Source organism: Bison bison, unplaced genomic scaffold, assembly GCF_000754665.1.
Source record: "Bison bison bison isolate TAMUID 2011002044 unplaced genomic scaffold, Bison_UMD1.0 scf7180017864089, whole genome shotgun sequence".
Classification (NCBI taxonomy): Eukaryota; Metazoa; Chordata; class Mammalia; order Artiodactyla; family Bovidae; genus Bison; species Bison bison.
The window spans coordinates 2228243-2243972 of NW_011494661.1; the positions used below are offsets into that span (position 1 = coordinate 2228243).

At 38.8% G+C, this 15730-nt stretch overlaps 1 protein-coding gene across 1 annotated transcript; it reads left to right on the top strand.

The window, feature by feature from the left end:
- Nucleotides 1-3871: 3871 nt before the first annotated feature.
- On the top strand, nucleotides 3872-15186 carry WNT16 (wingless-type MMTV integration site family, member 16). The gene is made up of 4 exons (XM_010838068.1): nucleotides 3872-4289; nucleotides 4482-4723; nucleotides 6522-6808; nucleotides 13457-15186. Exons 1-4 carry the CDS (start codon nucleotides 4195-4197, stop codon nucleotides 13919-13921), a joined length of 1089 nt encoding a protein of 362 aa, XP_010836370.1. The 5' UTR covers nucleotides 3872-4194; the 3' UTR covers nucleotides 13922-15186.
- The last annotated feature ends 544 nt before the right edge of the window (nucleotides 15187-15730 follow it).

Below are 15730 nucleotides of genomic sequence, written 5' to 3' on the forward strand. Positions count from 1 at the left end.
TCCTTCTTGCTGCTAAAGAAATAAGCAATTTGAAACATGTAGTTGTGGATATGTTTGGATTTGACTCATCATTAACTTTATGCTTTAGCTTTAATTTAAAGCTAAAGAGAGCATAATCCCCACTAGTGATAGTAGAGATGAACCACTTCTAATTAATAAGAGGTACAAATTAGATTCTGAAGAAGCCCTTCACCTTCATATTTCAAGATAAAGAAGATATCTGTAACTTTTTACATCTTCTATAGTTTCATGTGACCTGATCAGATTACAATAAATATATTAGTATAAATTATAAATATAAAAATAGTGACAATTTATATAATTATAAATGTAACATAAATTATACATTTATATAATACGTAATACTTCTGTCAATAATTAGTTTAAATTGAAATCCACAAGGAAAAGTGGAACTGAAGGTAAAAAATGGAAGCCAAAACACTCTAGCCTGTGCCATCCTAAGACCAGGGGCCCCTCTCTGTTTGCCAAGCCCAATAGCTAAGGTTCCTCCTCCTGGGAATGCAAATTCATTAGCAAAGGCAGTCCCTCGCACCCTACCACACACAGGCATACACAATCACACAGAACCACACACACAACCTCCCTCTCTCCAGCCCCGTGGGAACTCCAATTAGAGTTTTAGAACCAAAAGAGCTTTTCATCGTTTTACAAGTGAGAAAACTGAGACTCAAAGTTGAAATTGACTGCAAGATTAAAGCCTGCTGACTGGAAGCCCCGTCACCCAACTCAGCCCAGTGTTCTTTCCACTCTTTCTCCCAGTGCACACAATCCAAACAGCAAAGAGTGGGAAACAGAAGGGTATCCACGCAGACCACCATTCGCCTCTGAGAGACTGGACTTCAGGGAGACCTCCTCAGGAGACCCACCTATCCATTGTGGGTTGTTTTTTTTTTTAATCTTCAGAGAACAGAACAACTCTTTTGACTGAGATATCTATGAACTATGGTATAAAGATCACGAAAGAGGAATTTGGACCTTGAGACCCAATACCTGCGATTTGGTCCAAAAAAAAAAAAAAAAGAGAGAGAGAGATGGAAAGCAAGCAATCAGTACTTTTTAGTCAGGTTCTGCGGCAGTACGGTGTGGTAGAAAGCACAAGTGTTTCAAAATAAGATCTATTTTTGACCCTACTATTTTCTAACTGAGTGGTCTTCAGCAAGTTTCTTAATCTCTCTAAATTCATTTCTTTATCTATGAAATGAGTACCAATTTGAGGAGTTTGAATCTTTGTGTGGAGTGAGAAGAGAAAGACAGAGAGTTAAGAGAAAACACAGGGTGGTGAGAGGGGCGAGGTGTGAGGGGATGTAGGCTCTCAGTGCATGAGAGTTCAAGACGCCTGATGCAAAATAAGTGCCTAAATGTCTGCTCATTGAATGATAAGCTTAATTCTTCAGTTGGACCAACTTCTAGAAATGTTTTCTTTGCTTTAAAGGTATGGACAGAATGATCCCTAAGGCCTCAGATTATACACAAGAGGTACATGGCCCGGAAACTGTGTCTTGGACTTGAAAATAGTTGACCCAGTGACTCTAAGAATAGAAGGCTGTGAATGGCCCTCTCAGGGTTTATCTGGATGCCTAGACAGTGCTTGATCGCAGGAGTAGCAACAAAGGCAACATTCAAGTGACCCCACTCCCAAACTAGATTAAGTAATCCCCCTGCTTGTTCCTGGCGCGCCCTGTGTCCCCACTGCGTTCACTAAACTCGCTATGACCCCCTGACTCCTTGTCAGTCTTGTCAATGGGGCTGTGAACTCCACTACTATTTAACTCAGTGCTATCTAGCCCCACTTTTTAACCCATAACAGAGGCTCAGTATATCTTTCTAAAAGAAAAAAAATCCAGCAACTTCCTTAAAACATCTATCATCATTGGCTCGAAAAATCAGCCTCAAGTATTCACGTTCTCCAATCCCTCAGTTCCCCTGCAGAGGAAGCCTCTTCTCTAATTACACCATCTCGGCCACTTAGGTATCTGCTCAGGATGTTCCTCACCACGTTAATCCCTTCAGTAAGTTGTGTTCAGAACCAGTATCTGGTGTACTGGGCCCCATGGCAGGGGTTCAGCAGGGAGTGCTCCACAATGCCTCCTGGAGAGGTCTGCCGAATAAAGTGAGCTTGGATGAGGGCTCTGATTCTCAGAGAGGCCACTAGCCATTAGCCAAAATATTTCTGGATCCGTAACTGCACCCTATCATCAACTTGACTCTCTAAAAATTACAATGTGGCTTTAGGACCTGGTACATAGCGTTCACTCAATAAATATTTGTTGGATAAAGGAATGAATGGGAGAAGATGGGAATTTCAGTGAGCTTTTATTGCTCTGGGCCAATAGAGAGGATATGCAGCAAATAAAATACTTTATTTGCTGATAAAGCAAATAAAGTAAATCTTTAATTGGAGTAAGTCTGGAATTTGGAATCCACTAAGCTGGGCTTCCCTGGTGGCTCAGATGGCAAAGACTCTGCCTGCAAGCAGGAGATCTGGGTTCAAACCCTGGGTCAGGAAGATTCCCTGGAGAAGGGAATGGCTACCCACTCCAGTATTCTTGTCTGGAAAATTCCATGGACAGAGGAGCCTGGTGGGCTAAGGTCCATAGGGTTACAAAAAGTCAGACATGACTGAACAACTCATACACACAAGCTGGTATATCCTGAGAGTTTATTAACATTTCAGAAGTCCTCTGAGGAGTAGGTGATGACTCTCATACCCATTTCCTGTCGCCAATTAGGTGAAACAGAGTTTTCTGATACCACAGCTAAAAGCATGTGCCATCTGACTTCAGAGTTCTCCCCAGAGATCTATCCTGGAAAACACTGGTTAGCTAATCTTTCTTAACTGCCAAGCACCAGAATATTCTCCCGCATCTGAACTCTGACTCCAGAAGAGTAACTTGTTGGATTCTATGCTTTTATTTATTAATAATATCAAATTAATTTGTTTCAGACTTGTCTCTATGGCTGTTTTGTGCCTTTAAGGAAAGGAATCTAGTCTTCAGAAATTCCCACAGTACTGGACACACAGTAGGTGTTTCATAAATAAGTTTCTAAAATTTGTCTTCAATGTGTCCAATTTCCCTGAGAAAGGCATAGTGTGCATTAGGGAGAACAGGACCCTCAATTTTTTTTAGAACTCTCCAGACAGTTCTCATTCACATCTACTCTCTGCCCTTCATCTCTGACAGTGCTCTCAAAGATCGAAGAAAAAAAAAAGAGACAAATCGGCAAAATGAAATCACCTAACACAATTTAAATATGATAGATTATTAATAGATGCTAGGCTAGAATCTTCCCTTTCGATAAAAGTAAATGCCTGCACAGATGACGATAGATGTCAAGCTTGACAGTATTTCTCTCATTCTCAAGTCTGCTGACATGTTGAGACCTCAGTCTGGGTGTGGAAAAGTCAACTTTTTGGTACCAACTCGGACTCAAAAAACTATTCTTCTGTGAGGTAAAGGAGAGGAAAGAAACGTGAGCAGTGAGAATTTCCAGCCGCTCCACCCAGAGTATAATTAATCCATATGCGACTGGGGTGGGTGGTTCTCAAACATCGCCCATTGAACCCACACCTTCGCCCAGGTTCATTAAGACAGAAGCGCCCCTATAGTCTTCGGCTTGTATCAATATTCCTCCCGCAGAGACCCACTCTCCGGAGACTGAGACGGGAGGAAAGGTCAGGAACACAGGGTCTGGACCTGCTGTCGGGAAGCAGCGGGCCCGAACGTCCCCCGCGGAGTCCGCTCTCAGCCAATGGGAGCCTGAAGTCCGGGGATGATGAGATGAGGGGCCGCTGCTGGGCCAATCAGGTTCCAAGCGCAGCCAGGGAGGGGGGAGGAGATGGGAGGAGAGGCCGGGGGCGATGGAGACAGAGCTACATCAACAGAAGTTTCTCACCTTGGAATGCGACGGACGCTCCCGCATCTCCTGCACATCTCCAACTTGGCGCCGGAGGAGGGCCCCAGGCTATTTTCTCAACTTCCTCACGCTGCTCCCCGCTCGCGAGGGGAAAGCTGCTGAGAACACCTACTACAACTGGCCTTTTTACGTTGTCTGCAGGGACAAGGGAGGCGAGGGACAACTTGGTGCGGGGGAACTGACCTCTGGCCTGGTGGGCCTCTGGGTGGGGAGGGTCGAAGAGGAGTGGCTGGGGCTGGGGGACTCCATGCGGGGGCCATGGACAGAGCAGCGCTCCTGGGACTGTCCCGCCTGTGCGCGCTGTGGGCAGCCGTGCTCGCGCTGTTCCCCTGCGGAGCCCAAGGAAACTGGATGTGAGTATGGGGGCAGCAGGGGCGCACGGGATTTGTGGCAAAAGGGGGTGCCCAGCCTCAGGGAACTCTCAGCTGGGGCGGGGGAGAAGGGGCGGGAGTCCTAGGGCGGGTGACCTAAATTTCGGGTAAACATCTGGGCTTGGGGAGGAGAGCAGGGCAGCGGCTTACGCTAGGGGCGGCCGTGTCTTACAGGTGGTTGGGCATCGCCTCCTTTGGGGTTCCGGAGAAGCTGGGCTGTGCCAACTTGCCTCTGAACAGCCGCCAGAAGGAGCTGTGCAAGAGGAAACCGTACCTGCTGCCGAGCATCCGCGAGGGCGCCCGGCTGGGCATTCAGGAGTGCAGAAGCCAGTTCAGGCACGAGAGATGGAACTGCCTGGTGGCCGCCGCCTCCGCGCCGGGCACCAGCCCTCTCTTTGGCTACGAGCTGAGCAGCGGTGAGTCCCGGGACTCGTGGCTGGCGCGGGACTGGGGGCGAGACCTGCAATTCCTGTAAATTAATCAGTGCTCGTACGGTCCCGTCGCTCTTTAAATTCCCCAGAGAGGTCCTTTAGTGGAAGGAAATTGGGGGGCGACGGAAGCCAGATCCGGGTGCAGGTGCGGTCATGGGGTGGGGGTGGGGTGACACCCCAGGTCCAGAGCGCAGCGCGTGGAGGTGTAGCTCTTCCTCCTTCCCGTGGCTCCCGGCTGGAGCTGGAAGAAAAACTCTGACGCTCCCCCCCGCCGACCCCTCGTACCCCGTAGCGCCCCCCTACGTGGGGGACCAGCTGGAGAAACATGATGTCGGCTGCAGGGAATGCCGAGGCCGCATCTGCTTTGATTTAAGCAGCTCCGCTGCTCATTGAGCCCTGGACAAGTGGCTAATTGCAGCGAAACCCCATGGTGTTGGTTCCCGGGAACACCGCGTAGACGGAATAATGGCGATTTAAAAGGGACTGTCCCAGACAACCCTCGTGAGGCTAACTCGAGCACAACTTTGGTTTTCCCCTCTATTCCTTTCCTTCTACCCTTTCTCCTGTGCGCACATCCGAGGCGCGGGAATCGGCAGGGAAACAAAGTTCCACTCTCACGTGCCTAGCGACTTAGTAAGGATAAAGGCACAGAGGTGTCAGCAGATTCAAAGAATTTCAGAACCTGGGCTCTGAAAGATTCTTAGTCGTTTTTCATATTCATTTCCGTTCCCCTTCCACCTTTGACCCTTCCCCGCCGGGTCCCTACACTCACCGCCGCCTCGCTTTTGCCCCGCTGCGCTTTGGCCGGCACACCCTTCCGAAAGAGCACTGATTCCCTGCAAAAAGAAAAAAAGAAAAAAGAGGATGTGTTCTTCACAGTTGCTGAAATGTAGAGGTATCAGCTGTTGAAAAGGTTTATTGGACAACGGCGTGATAACGTTTCTACTTCAATCTAAACATCTCTAAGGAGGGGGAAAGTCGCCTGCTGGGTCCCTTCGATCCATTTTACTAATATTTTAATAGGACCTCAGTTTCCGAAGATGTTAGTTCGAAACCTATTGCAGGTGTGTTATATCCATACTCAGTATTCAGTGATTTTCCATAACAATTTTTTTTTTGCTGATGACATCTCAATTATCTTTAATTGCCCTTCGTAGTGTGAGAGGATATAATACTGTATATAGAAATAATATATTTAACTTTCATATTAATATTGTTATTCAGTATATCGTTAAAACATCTTTGATGTGAAAGTAAACTATAACATTTATCTCCTAATTGCTCTAGTCTTTGCTTAATTTTAGTTTGCATCCTGACATGGATTTTTTTTGTACAAACAAAAGTCACACCAATTTTTCAGCCTGTGTTTTGTGATAACGTTTTAAATTTAAAGAGAAAGATAAGCGGGGCTCCTTGGAGCATTGTCTGACTATGTACGATGTCCATGCAAGGGATTTTAAATTCAATGTGTATTTGTTGAATTTTCATTGTCTATTAAGTACTGAGCTGGGTGCTGACTTACATCTCAAATTTAAAATACAAACAGATGATTTTAAGGTATGAGGACAATTAATGACATACAATAAAGGAAAATCATACTGAAAATTAATGTTGCTTTTTTAAAAGATGAGAACAATATGAAATTGTCCTTTGTAAATGTGTACTCATTAAAGCATCCCTTGAAAGTTGCTTTCCTGATAAGAGGGTAAGTAGGCGGCTTTGTTATGAACATAAGCAGAGAATGGTATGGCTGGTTCATTCAGCAACTTATTTCTTATTCTAGGCACCAAGGAAACAGCATTTATTTATGCTGTGATGGCTGCAGGCCTGGTGCATTCTGTGACCAGGTCATGCAGCGCAGGCAACATGACCGAGTGTTCCTGTGACACCACCTTGCAGAACGGCGGCTCAGCGAGTGAAGGCTGGCATTGGGGGGGATGCTCTGATGATGTCCAGTATGGCATGTGGTTCAGCAGAAAGTTCCTAGATTTCCCCATCAAAAACACCACGGCAAAGGAAAGCAAAGTACTGTTAGCAATGAACCTACATAACAATGAAGCTGGAAGGCAGGTATGTATTAGAAAATGGAATAGAAATCCAGTGCCTTTAGGTATAATAGCACTAGGGTTACACTTCTAGATCAATCTGACCAAATAGTCAAATGGTTTAAAAACTAAACACTTTCAGGCTAAAAAAAATTATATATATATATTAAATTTTTATTATATAACAGCAGCTATATATATAAATATATATTTTTTATTTCATGAGCCTGTACTGACCACATTGATTTAGTTTAAGTTTCCATCTGCTGTGACTTGAATCTTGTTACAGAATGTATTAGTATTTGTGATTGTATATTCGTATACCTAAAACACCAATTATAAAATAATAGAAGTACTAGTGCCCATTGGGTCATTTTATTCCACCCCTTTAGATGATTAGTTGTAGAAACCCAAATAAGACGTACGGTATCTGCCTTTCTAACGAGACTGAATCAAATTTCATTTTCTCAAATGTGAATTTTCATTATTTTTTTAAATATATTTTTTCATTGGCAATGGCATCTTAAAGAAGTTATCAGTCTGTCCTTCCTTTCTCTAGCAAAATGTTCTCAAATACATTACAGAATACGTAGCTCAATAATTTTTGTAAAAAACAAAATTTATTTAAAGGAACTAGTTATTATAAAGCAATGTAGATTCACTGTAAAAACTGAGAAGTATAAATAAATGTAAATAAACTATAGATGTATTAAATATTTGGTATTTTAAAATAGAGATATATTAAAGATTCAAGGAGAGGAAAATTTGAAGAATTACCATCTAATTAACCTTATAAATGAATTTTTAATACTAAATTTTCTTAAAATGGAGTAATCTGTAGCTTAATTTAACTTTTATATACTTATTTTAATGAATATTGATGCAATAAGCTTTGAGTTCTACAACATAGTTGAATTACTTGGCAATTCATAGTGACTTTCCAAAAACAGTTAAAACCTCTCTTAGGAATATATATTTTCTATTTTGTAATAATCTTTTCAGGACAGGAATATCACCACATATCCTATATTATTGTAAATATTCAATAACCTGCAAAGGTCCCAAAGTAGTCGTTGCAATCTGCCACATTCTCCTGCAATAAATTAAAGTAAGTTGCGGTATCTCTCAGGAATATTTAAAGTATATGTTGCATTTGTTTTACATTTTTGGAAAGTGAATAAATGGAACCCGCTTGGAATAGTTGCAAGTTTCTGCCAGTTTTCTTTACTTAACCACTTTGGTTTAAAATACTAAAACTGAAAACTCAATATATCACTGTAACATTTTAAATTCAAATTTGAGTATTCAGTTCAATTTGAATATTGATTCAAAATGGAAAATTAGGAAATAGGAAAATCAGTAAATAGCTATGTAAGCTTTTCACTTTTTTTTTGAAATTCTAATTTATTTCACTAAAGTAATTCCTGCTGACACCATGTCTCTTTTTGATAAAGTCTTACATTTAAAAAGATTAAATGAATGAGTTTTCACTTCAGTTTAAATAATATCTAATAAAGGAATTTTTATTATTTCTAACATATTAATGTAAAAGAATTTAGATGTAATTAACATTTGTTCTTTAAAGCTCTAGAGTTAAACTAGAGAAAAACTCCAGGTCAAATTAGTGTGTTTTAAAAACAAGAAAATGATTAAATGAATATTTATTGTCACCTTAGATCTTAAAACTTCTTTAGTCACTCTTTGAATAGTTGGGTAGAGACAAAAAAGACTTTAATCAGAACACAAAACTTGAAATTCATGTGATAATTCATTCTTTTGAATAAAGTTGTCTCCAGCCTTATGAAAAATCCCAAAGTATTCTAAAATGTATTTTTACTAGTGATATTAGGCAGTTATTTAATTTTATTCCATCTTATTTTTTTAATTAGGCAGTAATATTTGCCTCTGTAACTATTAACTTTGATCTGATCTATTTATATTCTGATTTTATTAAAAACATACAACTATTCAGCATCAATTTAAATCCACTGTTTGTTGGCAATAAAACAGTCTCCTTACTTTACTGAGGTTTTTGCTATTATTCTAATTATGCAGCAAAAATTCAGTTTATAGGTATATATACATTTTGGATAAATTTCCGTTTTTTCTACGGAATCTCATTTTTTCCACATTGGTCAAGATGGAATCTTAAAATATTACAAAATATTACCTGGATATTTTGAGGGTACTACATTGATGTTTTTGTTGGTCTTTTCTCATGAAGTATTACAATTCAAAACATTTTAATATTTTTCTTTCCATTGGTGGTCAGAAAAAAAAAAAAACCCACCATCACCACCACTACCGCAACAACAACAAAAATCAACTAGGTTTCCAAGATATTATCTAACATGGAAGAACAAACAACTACATTTTCAATATTGGCCATTAGGATTTTCATCTAATAGGCATATTCTTCTGTGTAAGGTTTCAAGGTCTGCATTCAATTGAGTTGATTTTCCTCATCTCAAAATCCCAAGCTCCAAATGTAGGAAAGCATTCAGAGCAATGTGGGTACTGGCGCTTAGTAGTGCTGTGAGCAGAATAGATTATTTTCTAACCACTGACCTTAAATACTCTAATTCCCACTTGGTTTCTGACACCATTCCTAAAGTTATGACTCCAAGAATAATGTTGCTAAATGGTGATTGGCTAAGAGAATGATGTGATGTCTTCCAAGGGCAGAACTTCTGGGAATAATGTGACTTGGAATATTTATGGGTATTTCTTTTGGTGTGCTTAAAATATTTCCATTCTTCCCATGTCCACCTCATAAACTTTTAAGTTTCCCTACCCCATAATTTGTTTTATAATGAGTAACTCAAAAAAGTGGCATGGGCCCCACCCCCAAATTTCATTGACCTGTTTCAAGAATATTTATAAGTACTTGAATAACATGCAAATGTTTTGTTTTTCAGCAGATCCAAATATATTTTTTAACCGAAAGGGACAAAATGGATCAGAGAAATAGGAATTCTGCATATAGTCATACAGTTTATGTCACCGTTTTCATAAAAATTTAAACAGATTATCTGATAGTGAACAAAATGAAATGTCACAAAATGTTCCATAATAGGTTTTTTTTTTTTTTTTTTTGGTCATTTCTGTGAAGTTTGGATAACGCAATATACTGGAAAACGATCACCTCCAGCTGTGTTACCTCTGAGTCAAAGTTGTGGGGCCAGTCACTTCTTAGACCACTTCTCAAGCAGTTTCTATTTTTACATTAAGTGTTAATGATGCATCTTTCCTATTTCACTTCATCAGAAATTTATCAAACTAAAACTTAACACAGGGAGACCAGTAGATTAAATGCTATGCTCCTAATTGCTCTCCCCTAGTTTAAAAATATTATACCAAAATGTGCACATCTGTTTGCAATAGTTAATAAAACATTCCTCTGTTAATATCGTTATAAACCTTAACAACTCAACTAAGTAGAGAAAGGAATTTTCTCATAACCACACACAACTCATTCTCTTGCTATTCTCTTACTTTTCCTGCTAGAAAATCACTCTGCTATCATTGCAGCTCAGAATGGCTATTTGACATCAATTAAAACTCCCAGCTGAAAAACTTCAGAATATGTACTTTTGGAGTGTTCTTAAATACACTTGAATTTTCCACTTTCATTTTTCTTTGTTCTACCGAAATTATCCTGCTGCATATAAAGGCTTCATATTATATATTTCCAATTTTCCTTACGGAAGATAAATATCTTAACCAGGCTATTAATTTTTCTGTCAAATTGGAATAATAAGCAGGTACATGTTCTTCATTAACTGCCTACTATATGCAAGGGATTTTTTCCTATCAAGCTAAATCAAGTAAAATAATTTATGAAAATGTGCTCTGAGAAACACTAAGCTCCGTAGAGTTAAATCCTGTGTGTATATGTGTCTGCATGTTATCTGCTCTTGAACTCTGCATTTCACCAAATTCTCCTTATGGTGATTGCATTGCTTTATTTTATCCATATTTGCCCAAGTTTCTGCCTTGGAGTCTTACAAAGGTATCATCATTTAAATTGTGCATCACGTTATTTGTCTTTGTATCATAGAATATAAATGTGAATAATATTCACATGTATAATAAAAATGCTTTCTTTTCTTATTTTTAAGGACAAAAGTGTAATGGAATTAAAAGACATTAGAATAAAATTCCTTAAAAATACCTTCGGAAAATTTAGTTAACTCCGGGTATTTAAAAGTATCTTATTTTCTAGGGCAGGAAACTCGCCCCAAATTTCAGTACAAATTCAGCAGGTGTTATCCCCAGATTCAAAATCAGTCTTCTCTTTTATCCTTCAAACCTGAGCGGTAGTGTGTCAATTTGGACTGATACTATTGTGGGCTGAGGAATTGCAGGAAAACCTGCCAGATCAGAGCCTCCCAATATCATTGAGTTCCTAGCAGTGTCTCATTTGTTGAAGACAAATTGTTGATTTGTCTCATTGTTGAAGAAGTTGGTCTTTATTGCATCCTCTTGATGCAGTTTACCGATAGAAGGGAGTTAAAACGGTTCAAGTGTTTTGGTGAGCATCCGTTCTGTCCTCCATGACTTGCAAATTGGCAACACCTTACATGATGCCTGAACTGCTTAATAAAAAGTGAGCTCCTCAGTCAAGAATCTGAGCAAGAGGCAGTCCTAAATCATAAGTGATGACTGTAATGAAGGATGATCAGGTTTCAACGCATAAACTTACATTCTTAGATTTTTGGCTTTCTTTGGACAATTTGTTTTATGGCTACCTGGCATTGATTGAGCTCTCTTTTTCTTATATCCTTCGGACACTCAAAATCTGAACAAAAGTTGGCAGATTGCAATATTTTTAACATTTATTTACCTGGAGATATTTTAAAGAATTGAAGGTTTTGTGAATATCAAATGCCATCAATTTAACTGAATCAGTTTGTGCACCATACTCTATGAATTGTTTTTGTATCATTGAAAGATAAATTTTACTGAAGATAATAAGAAATAGACATATCTATTTGCTCCTTAGTTTTATGAATTCAAAAAAGCATATGTGTTGCATTCTATAAAGGGCAATGTTTAAATATTGTTTGGTTTATTATTTTAAACACTAATAAAAACTATTGAATACTACACAAATCAATACCATATGCTCTCATTCAAGTCTGAAAATACAATAAATTGTTTGAAATACTCTGTCTCATTAGCTAGTACAGAAACTTTAGTTAATTTGTTAAGAAATGTAACATTCCACATACATGTCAATGTCAAGTGTGGTAGAAAATTGCTAAGTATAAACCCCTGTCATTTTTATAGTTTTGATAAGAACTGTAAGTGGAATTTAAGCTGTGGGGTTTTTTCTTTCTTTGGTGAGATTACACACATAATTTCCAAGTTATTGAATGGATAGATCATTTTTTATTTTACCCGGCATGTTGACAGAATGTCAACTCTCCAGTTAGTCCTGACAATTTATTAATCTGCTCTGCCATCCTCTGGGGATTGAAGGAAGTTACGCTGACTAGCCCAGTATGTAAGAAATTAGAACTCTAAAACTTTTGTTTTAGAAATCTCTGTATTGTTTTCGTTTGGTTAGCTCTATTTGAAATCTTTGCTCTTCAGGGAAAGGGGGCATTTATTTTGACCTTAATGTGTGTCAGGCAGTGGGCTCTTACCGATGTATGTAATCACATTTAATTCCTCAGTCTGAATAAAATAACTCAGCATTTAGAAGTGAAAAATCATATAAATATTATTCCTTTTCCATGTTAGAATGGTGCTACTGATCCATCAAGAATGGGACATATGTTTTGAATTAATTTTCCAGAAGAGGAGAAGAATTGGCTGGGAGCAGCCACACTCTCCAGCCCCATCTCTTTTGGGCCAATTTAGGGTTTCTCATGTGGTCTGTGACTAGGGGATAGCATGCCACCCCTCCAAACCCCTGTGAATATAACTGATTTTTGCAGTGATAAAACCCGAGCACACTCAATTTGGTAGATCTCATCCTTGGATGCTCTTGGACTCATCTGAGCAGCTTTGTAGATGTCATTGCCTTGACCCCACCCTGACAAATTAAGTGAGAATCTCGGGTTATCTGTAAAGTTCCACAGGTGTTTCTGTGTGTATACAAGTCACCCAAGGATCTTACAAAGATGCAGATTGTGAATCTGCGGTTTTGGTGGGGGGCTCAGAGTCTGCATGTCTGTGCTGGTGCTGTTGGTCCATGAACCACACTCCAAGTGGCAAGATGCTAAAATGAATAGTATCAGGAACATGGAGGCATGAATGAACATCCTCTGACACCCAAGATTAAGTGAGAGATTAGAAATAAAAGTAGCTTCCCTTTGTTAGCTCAGCTCATCTCTGATGACATTATTAGCCTGGCCTACAGTTATAAATTAGAAAGGTTTGCTCTGTAGGGTCAAGAGAAGGACCAAACATTTGGGTTCTAAGCAATCTAAAAGAATTTTTTAAGTCCAAAACCATCCTTATTTTAAAATTATTATTATTTTATCTTTCTTATTTAATTGAAGTATTTTAAAAATCATTTTATTACTTTCATTGAAATATATAACCATTGCTTTTATATAGGAGGAAATAGATCCAGAAAGTTAAGTGACTAGGTGGGTGGTGCTTTTGTTTTTGGGTAAAACAGTTCATGAACAATGTTTCACTCAATTCCTGTTGGTTGCAGGCTGTCGCCAAGTTGATGTCCTTAGACTGCCGTTGTCACGGAGTTTCTGGCTCCTGCGCTGTGAAAACATGCTGGAAAACAATGTCTTCTTTTGAAAAGATTGGCCATCTGTTGAAGGATAAATATGAAAACAGTGTGCAAATCTCAGACAAAATAAACAGGAAAATGCACAGGAGAGAAAAAGATCAGAGGAAAATACCAATCCGCAAGGATGATCTGCTCTACGTCAATAAGTCTCCCAATTACTGTGTTGAGGATAAGAAACTCGGGATCCCAGGGACTCAAGGCAGAGAGTGCAACCGCACGTCGGAGGGCGCAGATGGCTGCAACCTCCTCTGCTGTGGCCGAGGCTACAACACCCATGTGGTCAGGCACGTGGAGAGATGTGAATGCAAATTTATCTGGTGCTGTTATGTCCGCTGCAGGAGGTGTGAAAGCATGACTGATGTCCACACTTGCAAGTAACCACTCCATCCAGCCTTGGGCAAGAGTCCTCAGTGACAGAAGTATAATGGGAATACCACCCAGAGGGTGCCTCCCGCTGTGCAGAGCTGGGGAAGTTGGCTCCTGCCTCCTCCTCAGAATTCCCAGATCCTCCAGCCCCTCACAGAGGTCCTCTTATCTGATGTCTAATCACACACCAAGCATGTGGATTTCTTGGGATTCTGAATGGAAAAAGTTTGGGTTCACATTTTGGTGGTTTAGGGAATATAAATTGAAATACAAGAAGACCATCTGTCTCATAAGGAAGAATGGAAAATAGTCTTCATGCCAAGAGACCTGGTCCATACTCAGGATAAGGTCCTGGACTATGGAACTCAGTAGTGGTGGGTGAATATTAGTCATTTTTTAAAACACCTATTGTAGCAACAAGGAACAGCAAACATGAATCTCATTTATTCTTTCAGTAGCTTTTTATGAAGAAATAATACTGTTTGTGCATAGAAACAGAAGATGGTGATAGGTTAACAGAGTTGGTAGATGCCTAGGTAAACCTTCATTCATTTCGGAAGAAAGAATCTTCCTAAGTGATACAACATCACTTAAAACATGTTTATTAGAGTTATTTAGTGACAAAACAAAAGAAGCAAAATGTATGATTTGGATTTTAAATGACTTTTAACCCAGAGAATTTATCAAGAAAAACATCAGGAAGGTATATAGCAACCTTTACCTTTCACTTTACACTCTTATTATCAATTAGTTTCTATTTCTAAAATCTCAGCCCTGAATTATTGGTGGAAGAAGGGATTCTGAAAGCATAAGGGACAATGAGAGGTAAAAATATAAAGGGCTCTCATGCATTGTAAGGAAAAGCACACTTTAAATATGTAAAGACAGTATTTTTTACAATACTTTGCTAGATTTTTTTCTATTTTGTAAATACTGTATTTAATTATATATATTGAAACTTAAGATATTTTTTGCCAAAGCCCAAGAGCTAAGGCAATAAAATTATCTCAGAAATAATATTAGCTTCTGTTTCCTTTCATACTATTGACTCTGACACTTTTTATACATTGCAGAAGAAGTTCATTGAGCAGTTAGTTATATGGATGTGTATTTCCTGCCAAAATGGCAGTTTTATATGTTATAAATTAAAATATGCTGCAATATATTGATAATTGTGCTATTTCAGCAGTCAGATTAAGTTGAATTCTGTTTTTAATTATGTTTAACTTGTAAGGTTATCATAATAAATTATACAGTAAAAGGCTTAACTGGAAAAAGGATCTAAATCAGAATAATGATCAATTTGTGGATTTGATATCCTGGATATTTATTACGTTGTGTTTAATGCTGCTTTTTCATGTGAATGTTGAATGGTCTTTCTTGTTTTAGTATATGGTCTTTTCTTGTTTTCGTGCATGTATATTCATCCTATTTTACAAGGTTCCTGGTAAAAATTACAGGGCTGTATTTAAGGTTGTGTTTTAATGTAAATGCTGTTTTTTTATGAATTGTTAAATACTTCAGTATCATATAGAAAAAAAAAGATTTTCTAAGTTCAGAATGGACAAAGAAAGAATATTCATTTTCTTAAAATAAGTTAAAGAAAATTTTCCCTGCCCACCCTAGTCTCATCCTATTTCCTTTCAATTAATTTACCAAGGCAGAGCAATAATTTGTGAAAAAGAGCAAACCATGGAAAATGACTCTGATCTAATATTAAAATCAAGGCTAAACATTTACTGTGACCCTTAAAGTTGAACAAAATTACTATTTACTGAGTAAGAGACTCCAAAATGACAAATGAATGAATATAGTGCTTAT

Coding starts and splice junctions, on each gene's coding strand:
- WNT16 (XM_010838068.1), top strand. CDS start 4,195: ATGGACAGAGCAGCGCTCCTGGGACTGTCCCGCCTGTGCGCGCTGTGG. Junction 4,724..6,521: donor TGGCTACGAGCTGAGCAGCG/GTGAGTCCCGGG, acceptor TTCTTATTCTAG/GCACCAAGGAAACAGCATTT. Junction 6,809..13,456: donor ACAATGAAGCTGGAAGGCAG/GTATGTATTAGA, acceptor TGTTGGTTGCAG/GCTGTCGCCAAGTTGATGTC.